This window comes from Opisthorchis viverrini (assembly GCF_000715545.1).
Source record: "Opisthorchis viverrini unplaced genomic scaffold opera_v5_190, whole genome shotgun sequence".
Lineage (NCBI taxonomy): Eukaryota > Metazoa > Platyhelminthes > Trematoda > Opisthorchiida > Opisthorchiidae > Opisthorchis > Opisthorchis viverrini.
Window position 1 is genome coordinate 221,362 of NW_008751846.1, and position 25,678 is coordinate 247,039.

At 43.8% G+C, this 25,678-nt stretch overlaps 3 protein-coding genes across 3 annotated transcripts in view; all 3 read left to right on the plus strand.

The window, feature by feature from the left end:
* Positions 1 to 638: 638 nt before the first annotated feature.
* T265_07847 (hypothetical protein) overlaps positions 639 to 25,678 on the plus strand; it is a gene marked incomplete at both ends in the record, with an annotated part of 35,215 nt that continues 10,175 nt past the window's right edge. The window contains 9 exons of the mRNA XM_009173487.1: positions 639 to 705; positions 7,511 to 7,769; positions 10,737 to 10,858; positions 14,652 to 14,840; positions 16,132 to 16,220; positions 20,989 to 21,283; positions 22,946 to 23,181; positions 24,352 to 24,444; positions 25,389 to 25,655. Of these exons, the coding sequence (XP_009171751.1) occupies positions 639 to 705; positions 7,511 to 7,769; positions 10,737 to 10,858; positions 14,652 to 14,840; positions 16,132 to 16,220; positions 20,989 to 21,283; positions 22,946 to 23,181; positions 24,352 to 24,444; positions 25,389 to 25,655 (1,617 nt within the window). The remainder of the gene's footprint in view (positions 706 to 7,510; positions 7,770 to 10,736; positions 10,859 to 14,651; positions 14,841 to 16,131; positions 16,221 to 20,988; positions 21,284 to 22,945; positions 23,182 to 24,351; positions 24,445 to 25,388; positions 25,656 to 25,678) is intronic.
* Positions 3,549 to 16,141, plus strand: T265_14410 (hypothetical protein; the record flags this gene model as incomplete). The annotated part of the gene is given in 10 exon segments (XM_009173511.1): positions 3,549 to 3,778; positions 7,351 to 7,408; positions 7,413 to 7,538; positions 7,567 to 7,714; positions 9,900 to 10,164; positions 10,737 to 10,858; positions 12,210 to 12,280; positions 12,482 to 12,761; positions 14,652 to 14,836; positions 16,025 to 16,141. Coding segments are annotated over 10 exon segments (1,602 nt in total).
* The window catches only part of T265_07846 (hypothetical protein), a gene marked incomplete at both ends in the record, with an annotated part of 38,734 nt that continues 29,198 nt past the window's right edge, over positions 16,143 to 25,678 (plus strand). Inside the window, 6 exons of the mRNA XM_009173486.1 lie at positions 16,143 to 16,234; positions 19,754 to 19,865; positions 20,989 to 21,283; positions 22,910 to 23,181; positions 24,352 to 24,444; positions 25,389 to 25,586. Coding sequence (XP_009171750.1) covers positions 16,143 to 16,234; positions 19,754 to 19,865; positions 20,989 to 21,283; positions 22,910 to 23,181; positions 24,352 to 24,444; positions 25,389 to 25,586 — 1,062 coding nt within the window. The remainder of the gene's footprint in view (positions 16,235 to 19,753; positions 19,866 to 20,988; positions 21,284 to 22,909; positions 23,182 to 24,351; positions 24,445 to 25,388; positions 25,587 to 25,678) is intronic.

Genomic DNA, 25,678 nt, shown 5'->3' on the forward strand with positions numbered 1-25,678 from the left:
TCGGGTAGCGTGACAGCTAGGCACCGAAAGGGTGCTACAGCTGAGTGTTTTTTTAATGGGCAGAAAACAGTGCAATCAGTCCACGTAGCTGGAGCCTTTCAACGTCATAGTTGAGAAACATGTTTGCCAACCATTGCCAGTGGACGTCGGCAATAAAGTCTGTGCGTCCATAAACATGATGACCCATGGACCATTTCTAGATCCAATCCAGCACTACAACTCGATTCTGTTAGTATCCCGTCGCTGCCAAGCCTACTCACCAGGAGCCAGATGTAGATACAATGACCAGAATACCAACCCCTCTTTTGTACCAACAAACCCATGTCTGATACTGTTAATACCCTATTTGCGACGGAATTAACTCGATTATCAGGTGGAAAGCACTTACAAATTTTTTTAATGATTAAAAGTTAATGCATCTTAATAAACAAAATACAATGTCAGAATGAACTAGCATAAGTTGTTGTTGTTCCTCACTTTTTGTCCGGACTCAGGTATGGAGTTTTCTGTGCAGTTTTCGACTGCTACCAATTCTTCCTGATTTGTCCGTGGACTGCATGCTGTGGTCGTTCCGCTCCCCGAGAGTCTGACGTGCATGGTGACTGTCTTGTGTCTTTTTATACTTAAGAGGATTTGATATGCGCGTAATCCACAGACGGGGCAGGACTTCGTCATATGATTTGTGTTTGCGGAACAAGCAATCTAGTGAGTGATCGCTGCAGCACACACTTGCCTCTTGCCCACAATAATCGTTTACTGAACATCGTCGTGGGCACGTGAAATTACGAAATCCTCATGAAGACCCTGTAAGTATTCTCCCAGAAAAGTGATGATTTTCACCAGATTCTCGTCAACAGCTGGACGGGGTTACAGCCAGATGTAGACGGAAATTTTGGCTATTGTATTTGTCGTCGAGAATTTAACTTGAGTGTTCTACTCTCCGTCAACCTACCTCAAACCACAAGTTGTGGCTTTCTACGGTCTGTCCAAAGAAGAAAATCGCAGCGCGGAACCCAAAAGCATCTATGGTCGGGATATTCTGCGTTTAGGATACTATTTCATGGTGAGACGAGTATCGAATAGCATCAAAAATCCGAAAGCCCGAGTCTTTTCCAACTGTTCTTGGAACGATTGCAAGAGGATGGACCTCAAAAATGAGGCGCCCATTTCCAGACTCCCCACCAAAACCTGGCGGTCAAACTTCACTTAGTTACTCGCCAGGCCATAGTCCATTGACGAGCGTTTGGCAGCATCTTCATCGACTTGCAAGTTTTCTAAGGAAGATCCTCAAGGATGTCGTCTGAAATATGAACAGAGCCAGAACTGATTGCCCACAGAAAATTAACGCATTGTCACGGACTCCGTAGGCACAATCTTGTAACAGAAGCTTTTGGAGAAAGCAAAGTTGAATTAAAAATAGCAGCATCAGATATCAGTTTACTGTCGTAAGCATCTGACAAAATGGCCGCAATGAGTTAGAATTGCGACCCGGAGTGGTGTCACTTATCTGAGCCACGGTTAAAATCCGCTATGCTAATCCTACTGCCGTCTAGCTGCGGACAGAGTATCGGAGTAGACGTAGTATTGATAGTGGCTGGAACCTAAGCTGTACAAGCACGGATATTAGCTTGAGCTTTGGTTTGGGAGTCTCCCTCAACTGCGCGAAATCTGTTGCAAAAAATCTAAATGGCTGGAATAAGCGTAAAAGTCAAATCTGAACTTCCAAGAACTACTTTAACAGTAATCCAACAACCAACTGGTCTTTTGGATATACTGACATCCTCAAAGAGATTCCGTGTGAATCGGAAGAAACTTTTTCGAACCAAGTGATGATAAACGCCTTTTTCAAATCGTTTGCATGAAGTGCCTATTTAACCGACTGGTCCTAATCAGCTTTCTTCCTTGCGTTTGTCATGACCACAGACGTAGGGGCACGTCGAAAGCGGCCACGAAACGGCCTGGCCAAGTCCTATATCACTTCTTTCAAAAAAGCGCGACTGAATCTTGGCTTTCCGTGGCCGGATCAGAGATGTCACAAATAATGTTCTGAAAGGGTCTTTTCCTTCAACTATTGCTCGCCAGGACTGATACACTGAATTCTTGCAGTGTTACTCTACAAGTACTGGTACAGACAGAAGTGTGTAGTGCAACCACCAACGTGTTTTTCTGCTGAATAATCTGGTTCCGTATCGCATGGATACCAAAAATGGCGTGAATTCCTCTCGTATGAAGTTAAAAAGGCCCCATACTTACCATCTATGTAAACACTGAAATTTCTTAGTCACGGGTGTCCGGTTCTTGTCTCGCTCTCTGGTTTCCTAAACGATGGTGTCCGTGGAAGAAGCAGCTTACACACGAGTAATGTTAGAGTAGTCTCAAACAGGCTCCTCATGTGGTGATTCGATCTTTCACATCAGAACAATCCATCCTATTCCGCACCCGGTGGCTGCACCTAATTCTTCGGACATCGCTCATTTGCATCGCTTCTGCCTGTACAACTGGATTTTCCCCCCGTTGTAAATTGTATTGCTGAAATCCGCACCTCGAACAATCAATCAGTCATCCTTTTTAGGATATTGGAAGGAAAGGATATAGTCGTTACTGAGTGTGCCAAGCTGAATCTTGGCCTAAGCACGGGGAATGAGAAATATAAAAACGGGTTTGAATGCCGTAGCAACGCTTTACAGCGAAAGCGAAATCACGCCCGTGCAACACAGTGGTAATAGTGTCCTGACAGACCCTCGTGTTTAAGTTGGGTCTTTGGGTAAGGTTTTCACTGAACGACAAAGCCAACAAATAAGCAGATCGTGTTCATCTGAACGAGTGATTTGAGCCCGGAGGTTACTCTAAAACCTTTGATCTCGGATGTAATTAGGAAACCCTGTCGGCTGCTCCACTCGGGGCTCAGCCCGGACTGCGCTGCTGGACACGGGTTGCGCCAGCTGGTGAGGCAGTGTTCAACATTGATGCTTAGCTGCTGTTCATTCCATATTGACAACCGTAAAACGCGTACTAACGATCGGTGTTTCTGATCGCTTGTTTGAGTAGATAGTGTAGGTATAAAATGTATGGAACTATGACTGGTTGGTGATTAAGAGTAAAACAAGGTACGATGGGCCCATCGAAAGCGTGAGGCGTCCATGGTGTTCATCATCTACAACATGATTTCTGAACCATGCAGATGACATGCACCGGAGCAGCTAAGACTTTCTGTTATGTCTCCCACCTGACTTAACAACGGGGCATGAAGGTGGAGTAATTCATAAATTGACTTCGCAATTCATTAATCCTCAGGTTGTTTGCTTAGTAACTTTTCAGTTTGACTTCACTCACTGGACATATTTCTCGCCATATATCAACCCCGTACGATGTTTGCCATCTCGAAAGGATGGGCTATTCACTTTGGTATCGGAAGAAAAACATTCATTTTATGTGTTTTCCAACGAACCATATCTGGGTGAATAACTTTCCCTTCCAATTGTAGCATTTCGGGTTACCAAGACAGCCCTCTGTTCTCCTGTTGTTGCTATCACTACTGGTGTCATAAAATGTGCCGTGCTCTCTGGTACATTCTGAAGCTTTCTGTGGTAGTGGGGCTTTATTTGATTTTGACCTACTCCATTTTTCCTGCTTACTACACGTCGCCTTTGGTTCATGGGTCTGGACCAATCCCCATGAATATCACACCGCCAGCAACACATCTGATCTTCATCGTTATGGATGGAATGCGTGCGGACATATTGTTTCGATACCCAATGGAGGACACTCCATTTCTCAGGTCGGTCTTTCTGATTAACTTTAGCCACATAAAAACATTTTATGAATACATACTCCGTCCAATCCTAGAGAGCAACTTAAACTTCGTGCTTAAGCTTATGAAATGTAATGGGCTTTGATTTCTTTCACCTACTTATGGTAGAGGGATGTGAAAGATATCACGAAGAGTTTGGGTGTTGGTGGTGTTTTACGCCTTCCAGGATTAGGTCTCCGCCTGCGCTTCGCTGGAGACATTGCAAGAAATGGCGGCTGATCGATGTCAGTGGGTTCATGCTGTCAGTTTCCACATTGTTTGATTGAGCGTTTGGAGGTATAGGCACCTTAAAATACTTGTGATAGGCCAGCACCAGGTTCCATTCCTCACCAAATATTATTCTGTTCTTTTCACCATGAGGTTTTGAACACAATTAGATGAACTTTAAGGTTGTACGACATTGAATCATCGGTGTCAACACTGATTTTGCTGTCGCTGATGATGATGACCCAGTGACAGTAAGTGATTATCGAAATCCGAACTTGATTTTTAGGCTTTTGGTTGTTCTGGAGATTTTTTATTGTGCATCCTTAGCAACACAGGGAATTTATTTATTATGCACAGGTTATCCCAGCGTGGGTATAATTATTTGCGCTGTGGCGCGATTTGTTGTTGAACTCATTGTTTGGATCCTAAGGACAGCAGAGACTGCGTATTTCGGGTACACTGCAAGACCGTGGTGTTCAGTAAGTATAAAGTCAATCAAGGGAAATGGTTCAGTTGGTCTTAGTTATGGAAATATGACGTGCTTTGTCGACCGTATAGAAAATAAAAGATGCGTATTTCAACGCTTGATAATAATACAATGAGATTAATGCCTATGACTTTGCGACCCCTCGTATAAACTGTCATACAACCGACCTTTTCTTATCGTCCACGAAGGTTGGTTGGTCGTAAAAGTGGGTAAAATTCGCTATTTTACAAATCCCTAGTTGAATTTCAGCAAAGACTCTCGTTTGGATCCGGACTTGTACACGAGTCCATTTTTGATGTTCTTAACTGGCTTTGGGCGCTCTGTCTAGTGAGAGCCAAATCTAGTATCTGGACTGTTTAAAGTTGTGTTGAGTTTTCACAAGTGTATTCGATGTTTGACAGGCCGTGCAACTGATTTGCATGGTGTAGTGTCACCAGACAACATTCTACAAGATTATTTTACACAGATCTGTAGACGTTGAATTCGCGGTCGTAAAAGTTTGTGTCCACTTCTGAAGAACCCACGTTCAGGGGAGACCAGCCATAAGAAGCATTGTTCGTCTTAGGGAACGTATCTCAATAGTGAACTCTCCCAGAGGAGATTTCTTCCAGTCCGTCCCTTGAAGCCTTCTCTCGATAAACTTCTGTTCTTTTTTAGCGGAAAGATCTTCAGAAGGGAACTTTGTTAATCGATCTTTGTTTGGGGTTTTTGGTCGCGCTCCGAGGACAGTTGAACTGATATCTGCCCGAGGTATCAATTTAGAGCCTAATTTCATGGGCCCAAAGTGAAGTGCTTGATTGATGGGGAGGCGGTCTCACCCAGAGCGGCTACCATAGGTTTACTATCATGGACATTCGTAACTAACTGGAAGCCAGCTTCGTTTACCAAAACATCGCGTTGAGTTTTACGCACAACTTCAGGATGGGTGTAGTTGCATTGTCCCGCAAGACACTTCATGTGTGTCCTGGCATGCTGTAATAGATCTTTGAATCGTCAGTGTTAAATGTGTATTTTAAGTCTGTTCTAAGCCCGTGTATTTGTAACCGACTTGTTCGTTTCCCCCGCTACATTCATTTGTCCATAAGCATCTTGATGTGTGCAACCATGCTCCCCGTTGTCGGTGCTAATTCCTTTGGGGCCCGATATGGGCTTTGATAAGGCCAGTAGGATTGCACACTGTGCAAGTCAAGTGGGAACCAGTCCGTGGATCAAATCCTTTTTCCGCGATCATTATAATGGATACCAGCATCACCGCAAGGTGGTCACTCAAAACATATAAATTCCACGTCAAATCTCACGACACCGGAATGAGATGGTTTTAATTGGTCTCTCTTGGAGATAGACTACTGACAACATACTGTAGTTTCAGTGTAATTAGACAAAGCCGCTTGTGTTCCCAGACCCACGATTTTTTGTTTTGCGAATGTATATTCAAAGGATTGACTAAGCAATTCCTCTGCCACTCACTTTTGGGGTCAGTTAAAACGGGATAACATTCTTCGGATCTACAAATTGTTGGGGCATAGAGTGTGACCTTTCAAAAATTGTGGATCGGTGGCAAGAAAGCCGATGCAGGTTAACCGTCTATTCTTGTTCATCCTTCGGTGCATCCGCATGGTCTTGCAGTGAATAAGATCTTGTTTCACTCACAATAAACCTATTGGGGCCAAAAATATTTTGGCCCCCCAGTAGTCCATTGATAAGGCTATAGCTGATGTCGGTGGTCATGATCCATGCAGTTTTCATAAGATGAGTTTCTGATCAAGCTCCTTTTCTGCGTCACCTGCTCCCAGTTGTCCATTTGAGTAGAAAGGTAGAAACAGGAGAACAGATGGACGACGGTTTCGCCCTGTTCCTTAGGATATTGAATAGTCGTTATGAAAAGTTAGCAATTTGTTGACGGCGCATCCAGTCTTCAAAGTGTAACTACCTGACCTTGATGTTCAACAGAGCCCGGCAGTTGATAAGCAAGTTGAACGTCATCGCAGATTCAGGTATTCCGCCACTGTCGATAATGATGATGCTGTACTATTTCCTGTGTAACAATGAAGAAACCTCATTGGTATGGATGTTATTTTAAATTGACTGAAGAAAAGCAAGTGGAACTTTATTCTAGTCGATTTTACGATTAAAAAAAACACTTTTTTGAAGTTGTTGCCTCTTAAAAAAAAACACTTTTTTGAAGTTTGTTGCCTCTTGGTCTGAACTCCACTACGTTACTTAAGACGCGACCATAGCTTAGTAAAAGAAAGTTGGTGGCTCGGAATGCTAAATGACGAGGTTAACTTGTTCCTTAGCCTTCTTTGGATAGAAGTATTTCGCATTTGCTGGTCATATCTTTGTCATCAACTCCGCCACTGATATATTCAACGATGCCGTTTCTTGTATCAAATTAGCAATGGTCGATCGTTTCAATGCATCCGCCTTACATGGGGTTTAGAAACTTTTGTGTCTTCGTATGGTCGTGTTCATAAAAACTGAAGAACTGCCTTCCCTCTAACATATGTTTTGCATTTCCTGTGCCATATATCATGCGTACAAATACACCAATCAGGAATTTATCGTTGTGTGATTTTGCGGAGCTAAACCTACCTGAACCTAGTCACAAGGCACAGTCCTCGAGTTTCCACGAACCTCATTTTCCACATGAACCCAAATCGGACAGAGTTTAACAGATACACTCATTTGCATAAGAATTTAGTTTATGATGGGAGACCAAACAGAATTCTCTTGAATCTCGTGATATTCTCCAACTGAATTAGCTGCGCAATGGCCACTGCATGTTTTATTTCCTACGATATTTGAGATACTTCAGTATATTTTCATGAGGGAAACTACTCACAAGGTTGGTGAAGACTCTTCGACAGGCCACTACAGGTTTCGTTCTCCTTGAGGCTCGTCAGGTAGGCACGGCTTCCGAGTTTCCGTCAACCTTATTTTCTACTTGAACCCAAATTGCATGAATTTCCACAAGTACTCTGCTATATCTTGATTATGGTACCAAGTGAAACGTTGGACGAAGTGGCCCAAGTGGTTAGAGCGCGAATTTACTGACCGGAAGGTCCGTGGTTCGAACCCGACCTCTGCCTCTCAACTTCCCCTGTCTAGGCTTGGGCAGCCTGGCAGAATCCCAGCCTTCGTACTTCCTTCGGGTAGCATGGCAGTTAGGCGCCGTAAAGGTGCTACATCTGAACGATTAGACAGCTTTAGTGCAGTATATTCACTTAGAGAACATCATAAACGAGAGATTCAGTCCAGATTCACGTGAGTCTCCCGTGAAAACCAACTTGGCGTGCAAATGAGTGTATCGTTCGTAACCCGAACCTGTTTTTTCTTCAAAAACTTCCTGCATATTTTACTCGCTCATCGTCTAATGATTCCCCAAAATGATTAGCGGAGCACTCACTTCCTTTGGTCAGTTGATGCCACAAAAAAGTAGAGTGTGGATGAATAGTTTGTTCTTCTTCTTCCGGATGAATGCACTCAGTGTTCACTGTAGCTATCGATCTAGTTCAACTCCACCTGTCGTCCGTTCGTTGCAAATAAGTATTTCTACTTCTCTGTATCATCTTGAGATTGTGAAGCAGTTTTATTGTGCGCGATAGGTCCACCTCAGATGCACAAGGTTTCAGGTGACGTGACAGCAGGTGACGGCAGCCACTGACCTCAGTGCTAATCAATAAGAACTGTAATTCTGGTGTCCCACAACATCGCGGTATCGGAAACGTTCGCGTGCTATTCACCAGTATTCTCCGACGCTCCATATGATCATTGTACAAGTAATTGTCACGAACTTAACTGGAATGTTGAGAACAAGGAGCGAGTGGAGTGCAGCCAGTTTGTGTCGGCAGATGGATTTTGTATCAAAAACCCGTCACTATAGTTTGAGCGTCCTCACAAGCACTCTTGTTATTTTCACGTGACTAATGAAGTCGTCAGTATCGTGGTGGTGGTCATCCTGGCGGAGGAATACCAGGTGTCATATTCAAACTTTAAAACTAGGTACACTCATAACCGGGACCTCTGCTTGTTATGTCACGTCTCACTGGTTACAAATTTCGTTGCTAAAGCGTTGAACACACCATCCAAATCAGGCATAGTTGGTCGCGTTGTCATGCGTTCATAGGCCCTAAGTTTTGATCGGTTTTGACGTAGTGCACAATGCGCCATAAGAAACGCTTTGTTTTTCGTAGACTTTCGGGCTCCTCACCAGTCAAGTGGATGAAAGTTGGTCTACTGATGACTGACTCATTATTACGTTGGATGCGTACGCAATTTGCAGTATGAACTCACCAAACTCGATTTATTACGACTAATGTGTCAGAGGGAAGGTAAATTGCCAAAAGGGTGATGAACTGGTAGAACTCTGAATGAGTAATCTCAATTGATCCATCCCAAGTGAAATGACCAATAGAGATGGACATTTTTCATGCGATTTGGCGTTTCCATTTCGGGGCCTACCAAGTATCTGTGTATTTTCGAACAGTTTGAATTGGCAATTATCTACCGGGGGATTTCAATGGTTTAGGAAGACATAAAATTCCAAATTCGAAGACGTCATCCACCAGATAAATTATTTTTACTTCTGTTTACCTGATCTGTCTCATTTTACATTTATCACAACCAACTGGCGAAATATGCTCATCTTCGAATTAATTTGATGTTGATGAGGGACTCGACAGAATTTCTCGTTTATCATGTTCTTCAACTGAATGTGCTGCACAGAGTCCGCCTCACGCTTCCGTTGGCACGATATTCGAAATATGAGTGTATTTCCCCGAATTGATACGCCACCTATAAGGTCGCTATAAACGCTGCGATGGTTTATGATCGGTCTTGTCCTTCTTTGTGCTCACCAGGTAGACGTAGTCACCGAGTTTCCATCAACCTCGGGTTCAAATTGAACACCAAATTGCACACCGTTTTGGTGGAACTATGCTCGTTAAGTATGGCATACCTAGTCATGGCCGAATTATTCGATGAATGTTGCGCTCGATCGTGTGTTTCTGTAATGATCGCTGTTCTCTTTGTGAGATCGTCACGAAGACAACTTATGTGCTATGCAACTATTGTTACCTGGTGGGCATTTGTTGGTGGACTTCATATAATTTTTTTTACCGTGTGTGTAGTATCCTGAAGTTGTTCTACAGGCCACAGTTGGGTACATCGGTTTTTCAGATTTCTCGCATTTGACTCCTATCTGGTACCAAGCACTGTGATCCGGAATCCTTTGGAGGTGGTGAGGGCTTGTGTCTCAACACGGCACAGTATTTCTCCAGGATAAACATGTGCTAACATCCTTTAGCCATTCTTCCTCAGTTCAGGTGAACTGCACAACTAAGTCTGATTCCAGGATAAAAACGAAACGAACATCATTATCATCATCATCGACAGCAGGACATCAGTGTTCAACACCGATTTTTCACTGCCGCACAACAAGGATTTATTTAAAGCCCAATTGTACAGAAAAGAATAAAGGTGGACCGGGAACGGACTTAGTGCTAGCCTACCGCAATCATTCTGTGGGCCTATACCTCCAGACATTGACTCAGGCAATCTGGATAGAAACTGACAACAAGAACACCACTGACATCGGTTGGCAGCCATATTTCGTAGTGTCTCCAACCAGTCACAGTGAGGATCACGCGGTCCCCACCCTGTAAGGCGAGTAGCACCGACAGCACCCAAGTGTTTCGTGATATCCCTCATACTCCTCTGCCAAGTCAAGGGTTGGTCACCTCTCTGTTTACGCCACTCTCAAACGAACAGCTTATTGTAACAAATACACTCGTTTGCATATCGACTGGGTTTTCACGAAAGACTCTAGTGGATCTTTCGCTTATGATATTCATCTTTTGGGTGCTTCTGCTTATTATCTTCAACTGAATGTGCTACACAAAGACTGCCTGATATTTCAGTTGGTAGGATATTCCTTAATTTCCTATGGTCCAGGTAAATTTAGAACATTTTGTCTTTAGTGTTCTCACTGAATTATACATTCGAGTCACACTGCTTGCTTAAAAAGCTGACACGTGTCTCTGAAGGGGAAGAATGAAGTAACAAGTCCTCAGAATACGACTGACTCGTCCATGCCTGGTCAGCGCTTGGACCGTTTCTGAAGTCAAACTGTTGAGATACAATTCTACTCGCTGCATTTCTATGATACTGTGCGGAACAAACGCAAGCATCTAACCGACTGACACATTTCAATCTCTTTCTCCCCAACCTCAGAGACATCTTGCTCCATCAAGGTGCTTGGGGCTTATCGCACACTCGTGCTCCAACCGAATCAAGACCGGGTCATGTTGCTCTCTTCGCCGGGTTTTACGAGGACCCATCAGCACTCGCCACAGGTTTGTTCAAACTCCTGTTCAGGGGTTAAGGTGTTTGGAAGGTTTTTTCAAGTTCCCAATTATTGTTTGGACTTTTGTTTATTCCAAGGGATGATTATAAACCACGCTTGAAGACTTTACTCGAGGCTCGCAAACAGAAGCTAAACTAGTCAGGGTAATCACAACACTATTCTTATCGTTCTCTTCGTCTCAATCCTGTAGAGATCTTCGCGAATACAATACATCTTAAGAAAGTGAAATTTTTCCTTTCCTCAGATGTGAACTTTCATCTGACGGGGAGGTACAGAATAGCTAAAGATTGCTAAAAATTCGGAAGCTCTTTAACCAATCTTCCGAATATAAATTTGGTACGATTCGTACTAAAGTTACCGGGTCATTGCCATAAGTTACGCTCGTTGCTTCGGAGCGAACTCCTTGGTTGTCCATTGAGCTGTGTGTACTGTTCACTTCGTATGGGTTCCTCTTCCAAATCTAAACCATCTTAGCGAATATACACTCATCTGCAAACTAATTTGGTTCTTTCGAGAGACTCACCTGGAACCCAGCTGAATCTCTGGTTTATGATGTTTTCAAGAAGGACGAAATCGGTCGTGAATTGTCGAAGAATTTTCAGTAACCTTACAAATAGGGTATCATGCCTGAGAACATCATAAACGAGAGATTCAGCTGGGTTCCAGGTGAGTCTGTCGAAAGAACCAAATTAGTTTGCAGATGAGTGTATATTCGCTAATTTCGTGCAATTTGGTTTCAAGTAGAACATAAGGTTGACGGAAACCCGGGGACTGCGCCTACCTGATGAGCCCCAAGAAGGGCGAAACCGGTCGTGGGCTGTCGATGGATTTTCAGCAACCTTATGAGTAGCACATTACTAAACCATCTTACTTTTTGTTCACACTTGCACATTCATGCCCGAAGATAATCTTGGAGTCGATTTTCTCACTGAATTAGATCGCTTCTTCAGTAGCATACTTTGCAGTCGAGAAACGATTATCTTGCCGTAAACCTTGAACAAAAAATTAGATGTGCACCAGCACGTGGTGAGTCGTTCATTAGAATCAATGAAAACGCTACGACAGACAGCCTTTATGTGATGAGCAGCACCAGAGAAGTAATACTGTAAAGGAGAGGTTTGAAAATTTTTCATTGCAAGTGTGAGGTCACGTTCAATACTCAACGAATTGCAACCTTGTACTTTCATGTTTGATTGTTCAGCTAGATTTATAAGGTTAAGCAGGCCTCTGACAATTTAGAAACCGTATGTTGGTTGGCTCGCGTCCCATACTTTAGTTCGTTCGGGGTTGCCAGAGGCCCGTGACACGTGAAAAGTGGTCTACTTCATGGCTTGCCTTAGCCATCATCATCATCATCACCTGTGACAGCATGACATCAGTGTTCAACACCGATGCTTCACTGCCGTCAACCGTGATTTATTTGAGAATCTTATTGTAAAGAAAAAATAAAGGTAGAAGGAGAAGGGACTTAGTGCTAGCTTACGACAATCATCCCGAGGTGCCTACACCTCCAAACATCCACTCAGGCAATCTGGATAGAAACTAACACCAAGAACGCTACTGATATCGGTTGGCAGCCATAGTTTGTAGTGTCTCCAGCCAGGCGCAGTAGGGATCACTGTCTGCCAAGTCATGGGGTGGCCGCCTCTCTGCTTACGCCACTCTGAATTGGGCATGGAAAATAGCACTCTTTTTGGGCAAACGATGGCTAGGCGTGCGTAACACATGTCCCAACCAACGCAGCTTCTGGTGCTGGACACATTCTTCAGTGGAAGTACTCATTGCACAACCAGAAACTCACTTTCTAATTGCCTCGTTGCGGATACACCGACATCAATCCAAACGAGCCATGGTTCTGAGACAACGATTGTCGAACACCTGGAGGCGTCTTAGTTCCGCTGCTCGAACAGGCCAGGTCTCCTTTCGCCCCTCTTAGGGCGATAGGACTCGTTGGCTGTCCAAAAGCTTTCACAAACTTTGCCATATCTTGAATATCTTACCAACATAAACTTAGGGCCGTCTTTATGCATCATATTCAGTTGGGGTTTATCATAAACGAGAGATTCAGCCGGGTTTCAGCTGAGTCTTTCGTTAAAACCAAGTTGGTAAGTAGTTTCGTTCATCAGAACTTCTCCCTTTTATCTTTGACTGGAAAATTAAAAAACGATAACTAATGTGGACGGATTGGCTTATGTTGTTCAGTCTGTGGGTGAAACTAATCCTGAAGTATTGAATAGACTCTACTTCATCGTCGTTTTTTCAGGCCTAAGTGATTCCCCTTATTATTATTATTTTTATTTTTATTATTATTTTCCGTATCTGTATGCTATAATTGTTTTTGTGTTTGGAGTAAAATCCAGCTAGCCAACGTTAGGTCTATTGTGGGGGGGGGGGCATCTTCGGTAAATTTGCATCTTATCGACCATGCTTGTCGGGTGATTCCTAGTTACTTGTAAACCACTTAGCCTTTACTAACCTCGAGAGCGGTTAATGTGCGAAATTACCGACCGGTACGTCCGTGCTTCGGCCACAGCCTCAGTTTCTTGATTGATCCTGTCTAGGTGTGGATGCAATAATCCTCTTGCTCCCTTTATTAGCTGGGCCTCAAAAGGATTTCACAGCTGAACGATTATTTCTATTATTAACGTTATTAGTACTTGAGGTATCACTCACATTAGTGCAGGCAGTTTGTGTCCGAAACGCCGAATGAAATACACTGTACTTAAGGGACGTTAGAGACCGCCCAGTTAGCCAAAGTGCAGCAACCACAGAGTAACTGCAGCAGGGTCTCTAGTTTGAGTCCTCACTGCGAATGCACAAATTCTTCCATTTCTTTTCCTGAAGTCACTGTTAGTGGAAACGAATAGTTTGGTGCCTCACAACTATCTACATAATGTCTGCTCCAAAATTATCCTCACTCATGTACATGATAGCTAAATGAGAACATGTTCGAAGCTCATAAGTTATGGAAACTCGTAACACCCACAAGCACGTTCACAGTTGCATTTGCCGATTCACTGGGAATAAAGGTGAGGATAGTACTTGCGGTGCCCAAGTCCAGAATTGGAATGACCAAGAGATCTTAGTGAACCTACTCTATCATTCAACTTTTGGCCCCATAATTGATCGATTCATGTACAGCTCTGCAAACTTGTTACCACGGATCCGATTAAACGCTCGATAAGTCTGTACCACTTATGCTTGTTTTCGGCTTAAGCCGATGTCCTTTCCAAATTCAGACCTATTTAGCTTTCAGTGTTGTCGAATTCTCCGAGACAAGCAGTTTGACTGGCTTGTTTGTAGTGTGAGGATATCTGGGAATGAAGATTTCATCCGGTAAGTGAAGCCAATTTATGCCGAAAGGCCGAGAAGCACTGTACAGCTGTTTCGTCCCTATTGAGAATCATAAACAGGACGCATCTCACGAAACTTCATGGATTCTCAAATCCGTGGCTTGTTGACTAGTTTTTCCGACTACAGTACGAAGTCTCCATTGAAACGTTTGTCTGGCTGTTGATCCCTGGCAGCTTCTGTTTGCGTGAGTTCAACTATGACCTCAACTAACATTAGAAGCGTCCGAAAGATGCTGAAAACAGTTGTTTTCTGTTTAAAATTCAGAATAGCACAACGAGTATACGGAGACTGGGTAGATAGGTAGATATGGAACCGATGTAGCGTAAGAGAAGACCAGTACGACCAAATCTGTGAGTTCTGCGTAAATCGTGTTCGGAATTTTGAAATTTGAGCTCCTGTGATGTTTTTCTTTTCCCTGTTCTAACAAGGTTGGAAAACAAATCCGGTGGAATTCGACACCGTGTTCAATCATTCCGGCAAAGCTTGGGCGTGGGGAGTTTCCTCGGTTCTAAACGCGGTGAACTTGGGCAATTTACCTCAGGTGAACGCAAACGCACCTCCCAGAGGAATTTCCTCAATGAGTGCTGACGAATGGTCTGTTGGTCGTTTCCTGGTAGGTGATTTTGACCATCCATTCCTGTGCACGCAATTCCAAAAGAGAATAGGATCCACCTCTGAGGTCCTAAAGCATTAACTAGCTGTTGAAAATGTTCACGCCTAGTTGCATAAATTGAACTGAAAACTTTATCGTTTTTCTCTGCTTTAAAAGTATTGACGAGACTTTTGATGTTGCTATTCTGGACTTTACGAGTAAAGGCAGGCCGCCATGAAAGCTGACAGGCATTGTACCTTGTTGAAATCCACCATCGCCGCACATCTCAATAATGTTGAGGGATACTCAATTCACAAAATACCACCGAATGCGATCGATCGGCATTGTCGTAAACTTGTACCTGATCAGGGTGTGGCTATGTTCGAGCCCTAGATCCACCCAGGTACTCACAGCGAATGGTCAATCAACAGATACAGGTAGACACACTACAGACAGGTTGGTTTCCTCCTAAGGAGATTCCACTCAGGGTTCTGCTGGTATCAACCCGCGTTACTTAAACTGCGTGACTGAGGAATCTTGTCCAGATAGTAGTTTCTCGCGTCGATGATCAGCCACTCGTGGCCGAGAGGTATACTACTAGATTTGTTACCAGAGCGTTGTATGTTCCCGTGCTCTCTCCTGAGAATCTCTGCTCTTCTACTTCCAAATCGTCCCCTGATAGAAATCTAATGTAGCAGAGTGGCTTTTGCTTTGTGAGCTCCAGATAGCTTCATGTTTAGGGTGCGGAGTTACTGACCTGAAGGTTCGAACCCAACCCTGGCTTTTCCTTGCATCGTATACCGGCCTGAGTAACTAGGCGCCATATCAGCTCTCGTAGTCCCCCACGGCAGCTGCGCGCCCAGAAGATGCCACATTTGAGCAGTCGGCTACCTATCCTGTGCAAAACAAAACACAAGGTTTCAGGTTTTACTATTAGTGACAACATGACGCAAAAGCGGTACATAGCCTTGTTCGCGGTCTCAGAAATAGAATTAAAATGCTTGGGAATTCCTCTTGCTTACTCATGTTTATGGATACGTGTTTTCTTCAAATGGAGTTGTGGCATCGTTGTTGAATTTCCCAAGATAAAATCCCACGTCTCTGTGACCTCCAGTCCTTAGGCTGCTAACACATCGTCCTTTGAAAAATGAACGATTTAATGGAGCTAGTGGACGGACAGTTGCTTGGCTGTAATGCTGATGGCTACAGTTGGTTGAATTGGAGCTCAAGATAACTCAGTGGTTAACGCTCCAACTTACTGACCAGAAGTTCCGTGATTCGAACCTGACTCTAATTTCTCGACTTCCCCTGTCTAGGCTTGGATAACATGGCATTATCTCAGCCCTCGTACTTCCTTCGGCTGACATTGCAGCTAGGCACCGAAATGGTGATACAGCTGGATAATGTTTATGTTCCACAGTTTGTTGGAACCACATACGCAAAGAGCCACTAAATCGGTTCCCTTATTTGTTTTTTGTTCACTAAAGCTCACGCAGTTCAGTGGAACGTGATGCAGCCAATGACTCTGAGGACATGTCTGTGTTTTTTGGAAATCAAATATTCTTCGATCTACCGGAAGGCAGCTTTTGGGTCACGTAACAGTGAGCTGTATGTAAAGTTGACGGCGATTCCTTGTGTTCCGTCAAGGCTAATCCAGTGGAAATTTAGTAAATAACAGTTTCACCAACTGTTGAGTCTTGCTGAACGGTAGTGCTACTCTATTGGTCCCTTGGCTTCCTATCATACCCACTATGGTATATCAAAAGGTACAGTCCGCGTTTCATATATGCCAAATAGTGCAACGAAAGAGAACTGGTTATGGGGAATCGTTCGGTGTTCAACTCACTGTTTGATTTTTCAACCTGAATTGTGTTTGACTTGATTTGATCAATCACTGCAGGTGTCTCCAACTTATCAATCTTCCACCAGCCTGATCAGCAGTCATTATACACAGAAACAACGGCCTTTGAAGATATGGCCCACTTAAACTATACTCGTCGCCTACATTTTGTCACATCATCATAGTTTAGTGGGTCAGCATGCTGTCGATACATGGTAAGCTGATAATAGTGCTTTGACATCGCGCCACAGGTGTTAACCTTTTGAATCTTTTACGCACTGCTGGACACACTAGGTGTTGTTTTAACGGAAGTTTTCGTATGTGACAGACCAGAAACTTTACGCGTTGACTTCGATATGGCTGGAGTTCTTTGCGTGAGTGTGAAAAAAGTGGTGAACAGATACGCATATAAACTTAAAACCGTTTCTACTGCTTTCTGCCAGCGGAAATCTAATGCCTTGTGAACCATACATTGCGCATGCTTGCTCTTATCACACAGGGTTGAGGACGCTAGATCAGTGTCTCAGCCACAAACAGTGACTCTTTCTTCAAGGGGAATACTCTTTTGAGAGAACGGTTTCACTCTATTTCATGCAGCAAGCATTTTGAAGCAGGAAACGCTCAACACGAAACTAGTCTTCTGACTTCAAAATACCGAATGACTGACTAGCGTGCGCAGCGATTCCAGCGCAAAATTACTGTGCCAACCGTTTTTATGGGAAAATTTTTTGACTGCTGATGAATTGTCGTGAGTAGATTTGTGAAGTAGGGCTACATTTCTGTGTATCCAATTTGGTAGGGTACTTGATAAGCTGTTTTCGTTTTACTTTATCACTGGGCCGCGTGACCTTTAGCCTGGCCGGTCAGCCAGATGGCGATTTCCAGTTTCACATACTTTGTGTCGTAAAGGTTACGTTTATTGCCGTGAGTATAGGATTACAGTTTCCAACACCATAATTATTGTGGCCGGATGAAATTATCAAGAATTCCGGGAATTCGTTAGTTTATTACGCACACAGTCAGTTTCGCACGGAACGCTAGTTGGTCCTATGCTGACGCTGGAGAGGCTGATGTCATTGGTTAGACTCTTTTTGCAACTCAACTTATTTAAGTGTGACAACTTTTGTGCACTTCAAGTGTACAGTGACAAACGGTGGGTGCACCAAAACTTCCACTTTAATCCCGGCTTCTGATTTCTCACACCCGGTAATTGTACACGGAAGGGATTCGTCCAGCCCCTCCAGCTGCACTGGCCCAGTGCTCGTCTCTCATTTGGCAATGGCGCATACCAGGTCATATCTCTAAAATAGCCCCGACAATTAGCCGGGTTAGATGACATTCAACCTGCCTTACCATAATTAGTGATGCATCACTTTATTGGAGCCATTTCCAGACACATGATGAATGACGTCAGAGGGATGAAGGAAGTTCAGTTGAATTATGGTCATCACAGTGATCCACTGGCAACATGAACTTTCTGGTTTTCAATGTCGCATCTGGATTTCATGATATAAAAACAGTTCAGTTGTAACACCCATTAGGTGCCTAGNAAGATATGGCCCACTTAAACTATACTCGTCGCCTACATTTTGTCACATCATCATAGTTTAGTGGGTCAGCATGCTGTCGATACATGGTAAGCTGATAATAGTGCTTTGACATCGCGCCACAGGTGTTAACCTTTTGAATCTTATCAATCTTCCACCAGCCTGATCAGCAGTCATTATACACAGAAACAACGGCCTTTGAAGATATGGCCCACTTAAACTATACTCGTTGCCTACATTTTGTCACATCCACCATAGTTTAGTGGGTCAGGATGCTGTCGATACATGGTAAGCTGGTAATAGTGCTTTGACATCGCGCCACAAGTGTTAACCTTTTGAACCTTTTACGCACTGCTGGACACACTAGGTGTTGTTTTAACGGAAGTTTTCGTATGTGACAGACCAGAAACTTTACGCGTTGACTTCGATATGGCTGGAGTTCTTTGCGTGAGTGTGAAAAAAGTGGTGAACAGATACGCATATAAACTTAAAACCGTTTCTACTGCTTTCTGCCAGCGGAAATCTAATGCCTTGTGAACCATACATTGCGCATGCTTGCTCTTATCACACAGGGTTGAGGACGATAAATCAGTGTCTCAGCCACAAACAGTGACTCTTTCCTCAAGGGGAATACTCTTTTGAGAGAACGATTTCACTCTATTTCACGCAGCAAGCATTTTGAATTAGGAGACGCTCAACACGAAACTAGTCTTCTGACTTCAAAATACCGAATGACTGATTAGCATGCGCAGCGATTCCAGCGCAAAATTACTCTGCCAACCGTTTTTATGGGAAAAATGTTTTGACTGCTGATGAACTGTCGTAGATTTGTGAAGGAGGGCTTCATTTCTGGGTGTCCAGTTTGGTAGGGTACTTGATAAGCTGTTTTCGTTTTACTTTACCACTGGGCCGCGTGACCTTTAGCCTGGCCGGTCAGCCAGATGGGGATTTCCAGTTTCACATACTTTGTGTCGTAAATGTTACGTTTATTGCCGTGAGTATAGGATTACAGTTTCCAACGCCATAATTATTGTGGCCGGATGAAATTATCAAGAATTCCGGGAATTCGTTAGTTTATTACGCACACAGTCAGTTTCGCACGGAACGCTAGTTGGTCCTATGCTGACGCTGGAGAGGCTGATGTCATTGGTTAGACTCTATGTATTTTGCAACTTATTTAAGTGTGACAACTTTTGTGCACTTCAAGTGTACAGTGACAAACGGTGGGTGCACCAAAACTTCCACTTTAATCCCGGCTTCTGATTTCTCACACCCGGTAATTGTACACGGAAGGGATTCGTCCAGCCCCTCCAGCTGCACTGGCCCAGTGCTCGTCTCTCATTTGGCAATGGCGCATACCAGGTCATATCTCTAAAATAGCCCTGACAATTAGACGGGTTAGATGACATTCAACCTGCCTTACCATAATTAGTGATGCATCGCTTTATTGAAGCCATTTCCAGATACATGATGAATGATGTCAGAGGATGAAGGAAGTTCAGTTGATTATGGTTTTGAATTTCGCATCTGGATGTCATGATATAAAAACAGTTCAGCTGTAACACCCATTCGGTGCCTAGCTATCCTACCACCAGAAGGAATCACGAGGGCTGAGAAATTAGCGAGTTGCCCAAGCATAGCAAGGAGTATTCAAGATGCTGAGGTTGGGTTTAGATCTCAAACCTTCGAGTCAGTAAGTTCATGCCTTAACCACGGAGCTATATCGTCATGTACAAACTCGATTGAGCCCGTTAAGTTGTATCATATGAAACTTCCGTGTAGCCCTTGAGATATATGGCTGTTTTATGGCTGGTCGGAGTCCTTCCTAGGAAGCAAAATCACCCTTCTGTCTTAGTGTCTCTGGGAGGCTGGATGGTGACCTCTGCAAAGAAATTTGACTTGGAATGCTCGCTGTGAACTATTCTGGAGTTTGGCCCTGTTTCTAGCTTCCTCTTTTTTGCGCGGACTGCGGAGTCTCACTGTACTGTCTAAGGAAGCCGATTGGATGATATGTGCAACAACAATTCATATAGGACTGTAAACAAGAAGTGCATGCAAAATATCTGGTTGGTTTCCAAGGTACTACTCATTAGACAGAATCATATAAATAAAGTTTGCCCCCTTGGGTTAATGGTTGTTGGTTCACTGTTATCGACCATTGACTTGCAAACATCTTGTGGGTGGGTGTTTCCTCTAATTTTTCGTGCTTTTATATAGTTTCCGATGGACATTTGGTGTCTGTGACGCGATTGGTCGTTTGGGGTTTTGACCAGTGCACATCTCGAATGGGATCGTTTGGCGTTCTTGTCTCTCTTTCGTATCCAGTTGATTCTTTGGTTCAAAATTACCAACTTTGCATAAATCCTTCCATTATTCATATCAGGCCATCTGTAGTATCTGGAATCTTTGCTTGTTGTACCCACCGTGGTATTGTACGGGGAAGGTCGTCAAAAGATAAGCGGTTGCTTGGACCTTCGTGGAACTTGTATCCTTTGAGAAAACTGGACTCGAGGTCCTGTTTGGATGGAAACTTTTGTGGACTCTCAGGAGGAATGTCCTCTCTGGAAAGGGGTTTCCTGGAGAATTACTTAGTTGTGTAAAAATCCTTCTGTAGTGGGATTCACAATCATGAGTTCCAAGTTCCTTTTTTATAACGCCGAAGTGCCTTAGAACTGTTCAACCAGGGATAACGAACACAATAGAATTCGAGTACCGCCAAAACACCATTTTAAACCTGTTCAATTGCTACTCAGAAAACTCTTGATATTCACGCTCTCGTTGCTTAGGCCACCCTTGACAACATGGAAAATGGTTTCTTCGCTAAATCCCAAGTCACCGAGGAAGATTCGTCTGTCTCACAAAGCGCTCGTTTGGCATTCATTCATTTGGATGCTTCTGACGCAATAGGACACGCCGCCAACCGTGAATCCCCAATCTCCAGATCTCCACAGTACCGCTCCTTGCTGCGTCAGTTTGATGGCTTTCTGTCCAAAATAATTCGCACATTGAAGCGGGTCTCTGAAGGACTGAATGTGCGAGTGGCTTTCGTGCTCACTGCCGACCATGGGATGACTGACTCAGGTGTGTGTGTGTGTGTAACGTTTAAGTCTTGTTCTTTTTTTTCTGTCACCCGAAACTGTGCTTAGTTTTTGTCGTAAAATTTGATATGATCATATCAACTGTGTTCCTCGTGGCGTAATAACAGCCTCCCTACTGACCGTAACGCTTCAGTCCACTACTGGATTGTACCATAGTCCATACGACGTGTGTCATCACTGTGTAGTGTGGCATCCAGCACACCTACCGTGGCAGAGTAGTAGACACCTTGAACATCATAGACAAGAAATTCAGCTATGCTCCAGTGAGTTTCCCGTCCAAGTAACTTGGTTATGCAAATGAGTGTATTTCGTACAACTTGGGTTCAAGTAGAACGGAGACTCGAGGACTGCGCCGACCTGATAAGCCCCAAGAAGGGCAAAAACGGTCGTAGACTGTCGAAGAATTTTCAGCAACCTTACGAGTAGTGTACTGCATCTGTGTGAGTAGTAGACCACTTTTTGTGCAGGCCCTTCCGACGCGTAAGATCGAATGAGTGCGCGTACATTACAGTGACATTTTTGTAGAAATGAATCTATAGATCCGATGGGTTAGTCGAACGTGAATGTTGTTCGTCTGTCAAAGTACTTCCTTAGCACACTTTCCTACCCCTTTTTGAACTTATGAAATGAATAAAGTAAACCTTCCTAAAGAGGAGTTGCTCTGTGCGTTTCTGATCTGTTGAACTTGCTTCTCAAGTGTTTTTTGTGAATAATCGGGCTACCGCAACGTTCCTTCTGATTTCTTGCTGCTCACGTCTTCAAGGTCAAATCAGCTGGACGGTTGCTCGTACCTGGTTCGTCTGAGTCTGATGTTTCAACAAGTTTTGAATATTAACCTTGACCTTATTGATGTTAACAGTAAGTGACAGTAATGACTAATATGAGGTAATATTATTGATTATAATGAACCGAAGATGCAGTTCACAATTTTTAATGGTTGTTGGATGAAACAAGGTGACGTATTGTGTTGCATAGATTACCCACATAGCTAGAGTTCAACTAAATATGCATCTCTTTATAACACGGACCTGCACAACCGCTTAGTCCGAATGATGATGAGGACATTACAGTGAACGTCTTTTGACTGAAAAAGTGCTGCACTAGGTGTCCATACCCTCCCTGAGAATCATGCTTGTGATTTTAGGCCGGCCGGTTGTGACAAACCTTCAGTGTTACATACGCAGCCACGGAGACCGAAGTTGGATTGATCACACTTCCAAAAGTTGGCCTAGATTCGTTTTTGTGTCCAGTTCCTCACCGCTGATTTGTGCTTCCTCATCTTTCACACAGCATATGATCTCTCTCATGCCATGATATAAATGCCTTGTATTAAGTGGGTCATTATATGCATATCCCTGTCGGTCTTTGGCTTTCAAAATTATTATTTGTGTTCAACATTTCTCAATCTCTTCGTCATGGTGATATTCATTTTTAAACATATGCGGAGGGAGATGGTTCAGTGGTTAGTGCGCGTATTTACTGAGCCGTGGTTCGAACCCGACCTCCGCATCTCAACTTCCCCTTCTAGGCTTGGGGAAACCTGGCAGTATCCCTGCCATCGTGCTTCATTCGGGTAGCATGGTGCCTATGCGCTGAAATGATGTTACAGCTGGACGATTTTTATATTTTATTGAACTCCTGATAGATGGTCATGGAGGTGATTCTCTGCAAGAAACAATCACACCGCTTTTGGTTTGGGGCGCCGGACTAGTGGGTCCAAAACTATCTGAAAGTTCTTCCGAAAAGCACCTACTTACGCAGACTGATTCATACGGTTTTCCGGTGCAGATTGAAGGACGTCGAATGAGCGAAATTCAACAAGTTGATTTATGCCCATTAATGGCCGCTTTGCTGGGAATACCAATACCCCAAAATTCGAGGGTAAGTTATTACTTCTGTGAGTACGCTTGTTTTAGTATGCAACCGGAGAGCGGATTTTAAGACCATACCCTAAATCGCAGGTCCTTGTTTGTTCACATTAGTTTCCACTAAAGACCAATACATGGGCACCCACAGACCAATCAGAATGTAGACAGGACCACATTACAAGAAGGTAAATCTTCAGGGCCCAGTGTGGAGCCGTGTGGGGTTCATCACCATGCAGAATATGCTTGCGTGAAGCTATGGATATGGGTGAACTCCTAAATATCACAAGTCCTCTCTCACCGAGTTATTTCGCACCATTCGTGGATTGGTTTTTTGGTCAGGCGCGTGACGCTCTAGAAATGAAACTGTCCAGCTCAGCCTGATGCCCATGTATCCGTGTGCAGTGCAATTCGTTCATGAAATCCTAGTTGTGGTTTTTCCAATGTACTGCGCCATTTCGTAAATTGGGTGGCCATAGAAGCGTCCCACCCAAGAGTGATAAACTTGGAATTCGGATATTCGCCTGTCCAGTTACAAAACAGTGGCTCTTTAATACAAGTGCAGTCACCGTCAGACATCCTGGGCGAGTGCGCTCTAATATGGAGTCACCATACACGTGCTTGCTGACGTCTTGGATAAAAGATTTTCACAGATCATTATGATGCCAGTCATCTTTGTTGGCAGATCACTGCCATACTTTTTGACTGTAGGTACTTTGTAGACAGTTTTTCAACAGAACTCTTATTGTAAAATGAGAGATGGCGTAAAAGTATGTCCAGCCTAAAATTAGCTACTTGCACTGAGCATAAGATGACCGCCTCTCCCAAATCCCTTCATGGTTCTCGTACGACCTTTGTGGATTAATTTCCCGCCTTCCCGTGACTGAATCACAATTGTCCTCATGTCACCGACCACATTGTCCGTTTCAGGAAGTGGATGGATTTAAATGTGAGGAAAGCGTTCCGGATAGCATCACCTATGTTATTCAACCACCGTTTTCAAAGGTCTTGGTGCCGTTCTTTTTGTCACTTCACAAGTGTTGTTTGATTATGATTTCTTAATGGCCGAATGCTGATTGCTCTCTTTACTTTTGCATCGTTGTTCAACAATGGCGTTTTACTTCATTACTATGATTACTGTGTCATATGACGCCTAAAAATACCAGCTGTCTATTTTCTCCACAAGGGTCGCCTTCCATTGGCTCTGGTGAATTCCAGCGATCCGGTCAAATTCCAAATGATTCGCGCAAATTGTCTGCAGTTGATCGCACAATTACATGTGAGTTACCATGCGAATAACTACTGCTACTGTGTATGCAGTTGATCGGTTTGTCTAAAGAGGCGATTTGTGGGCCCTTAGGGCACGCGGCTTTATTTTGAAAAGACATTCGTAACGATGGCATTATTTCTTCTCCTCACACAAATCCGCACAGAGTAAATAAGAGTTTTGAAAAGCATCCAGATGGTCGCCCTACAAACTCGTTATTGCGTTCACTTTGACCTGACGGAAACTGGAAAGATCAACACTGTCGGTTGACCCTTCTGTTGATAAAATGCGTCGGTTGTCGAATTCGGGTTACCACTGTCCCAACACTTGCGAGCGCGATGCGATGTTTCCGGCTCAGAATTTCCATAGTTAATTCGGTGACCCGTCAAACACAAAAAGAAGACTTTGCTAAAGCGATCAATTTTATTTATAAAGTGCTATCTTTATATTAGAGTGCGTGGAAGACAATCAATGTCGTCACATCGATGCATGCACAACACGAGATGCACGGTGGAATGGGCAACACTTGCAAACCTTTGACTCGGTCAGTGGCATGATTCGATGAACCTTATGTTCGTGGTAAACTCGCGTCACGCGCGCATTCGTTGGCGATCGCAAAAGTGAATGAATTTCCCACAACCCGAACAAGTTAAGTTAGATGTCACCTGAAGTTGTGCATTGATCCTGCTTCTTCAAAAGCACGTAGATGTTTCATAACCTAACTTAAGTTGATGAGAAGTCAAGTAACAAGTTCACGCTGGCAGTCAAAAATTAATCTTTGTGGAGATTTCGTCCTGTAAATGTAGGTAATCTATGCTGAAAAGCCGAGAAGCACTGTACAGCTGTCTCATCTTTATTGGGAATCATCACCAGTGCACACCTCATGAAACTCCGTAGATTCTCGAACCCGCGACCGCCTGGCTAGTAGTTCGAACAGTTAACCGTTTGGCTATGAGCGACCCAAGTGGATAGAGCGCGAATTTACTGACCGGAAGGTCCGTGGTTCGAACCTGACCTCTGACTTTCGACTTCCCCTGTCTAGGTTTGGGCAACCGTGCAGTATCCCAAACCTCATGCAGCCTTCGGGTGGCATGGCAGCTAGGCACCGAAAGGGTGTTACGGCTGAACGGTGGTACGAGCGGCTGGCCAGTAGTGTGCTTAACACGCGCCGCTCATCCTTCAATCAAATTAACCTAGTGATGATCATCGACAGCATGACATCAGTGTTCAACACCGATGCTTCACT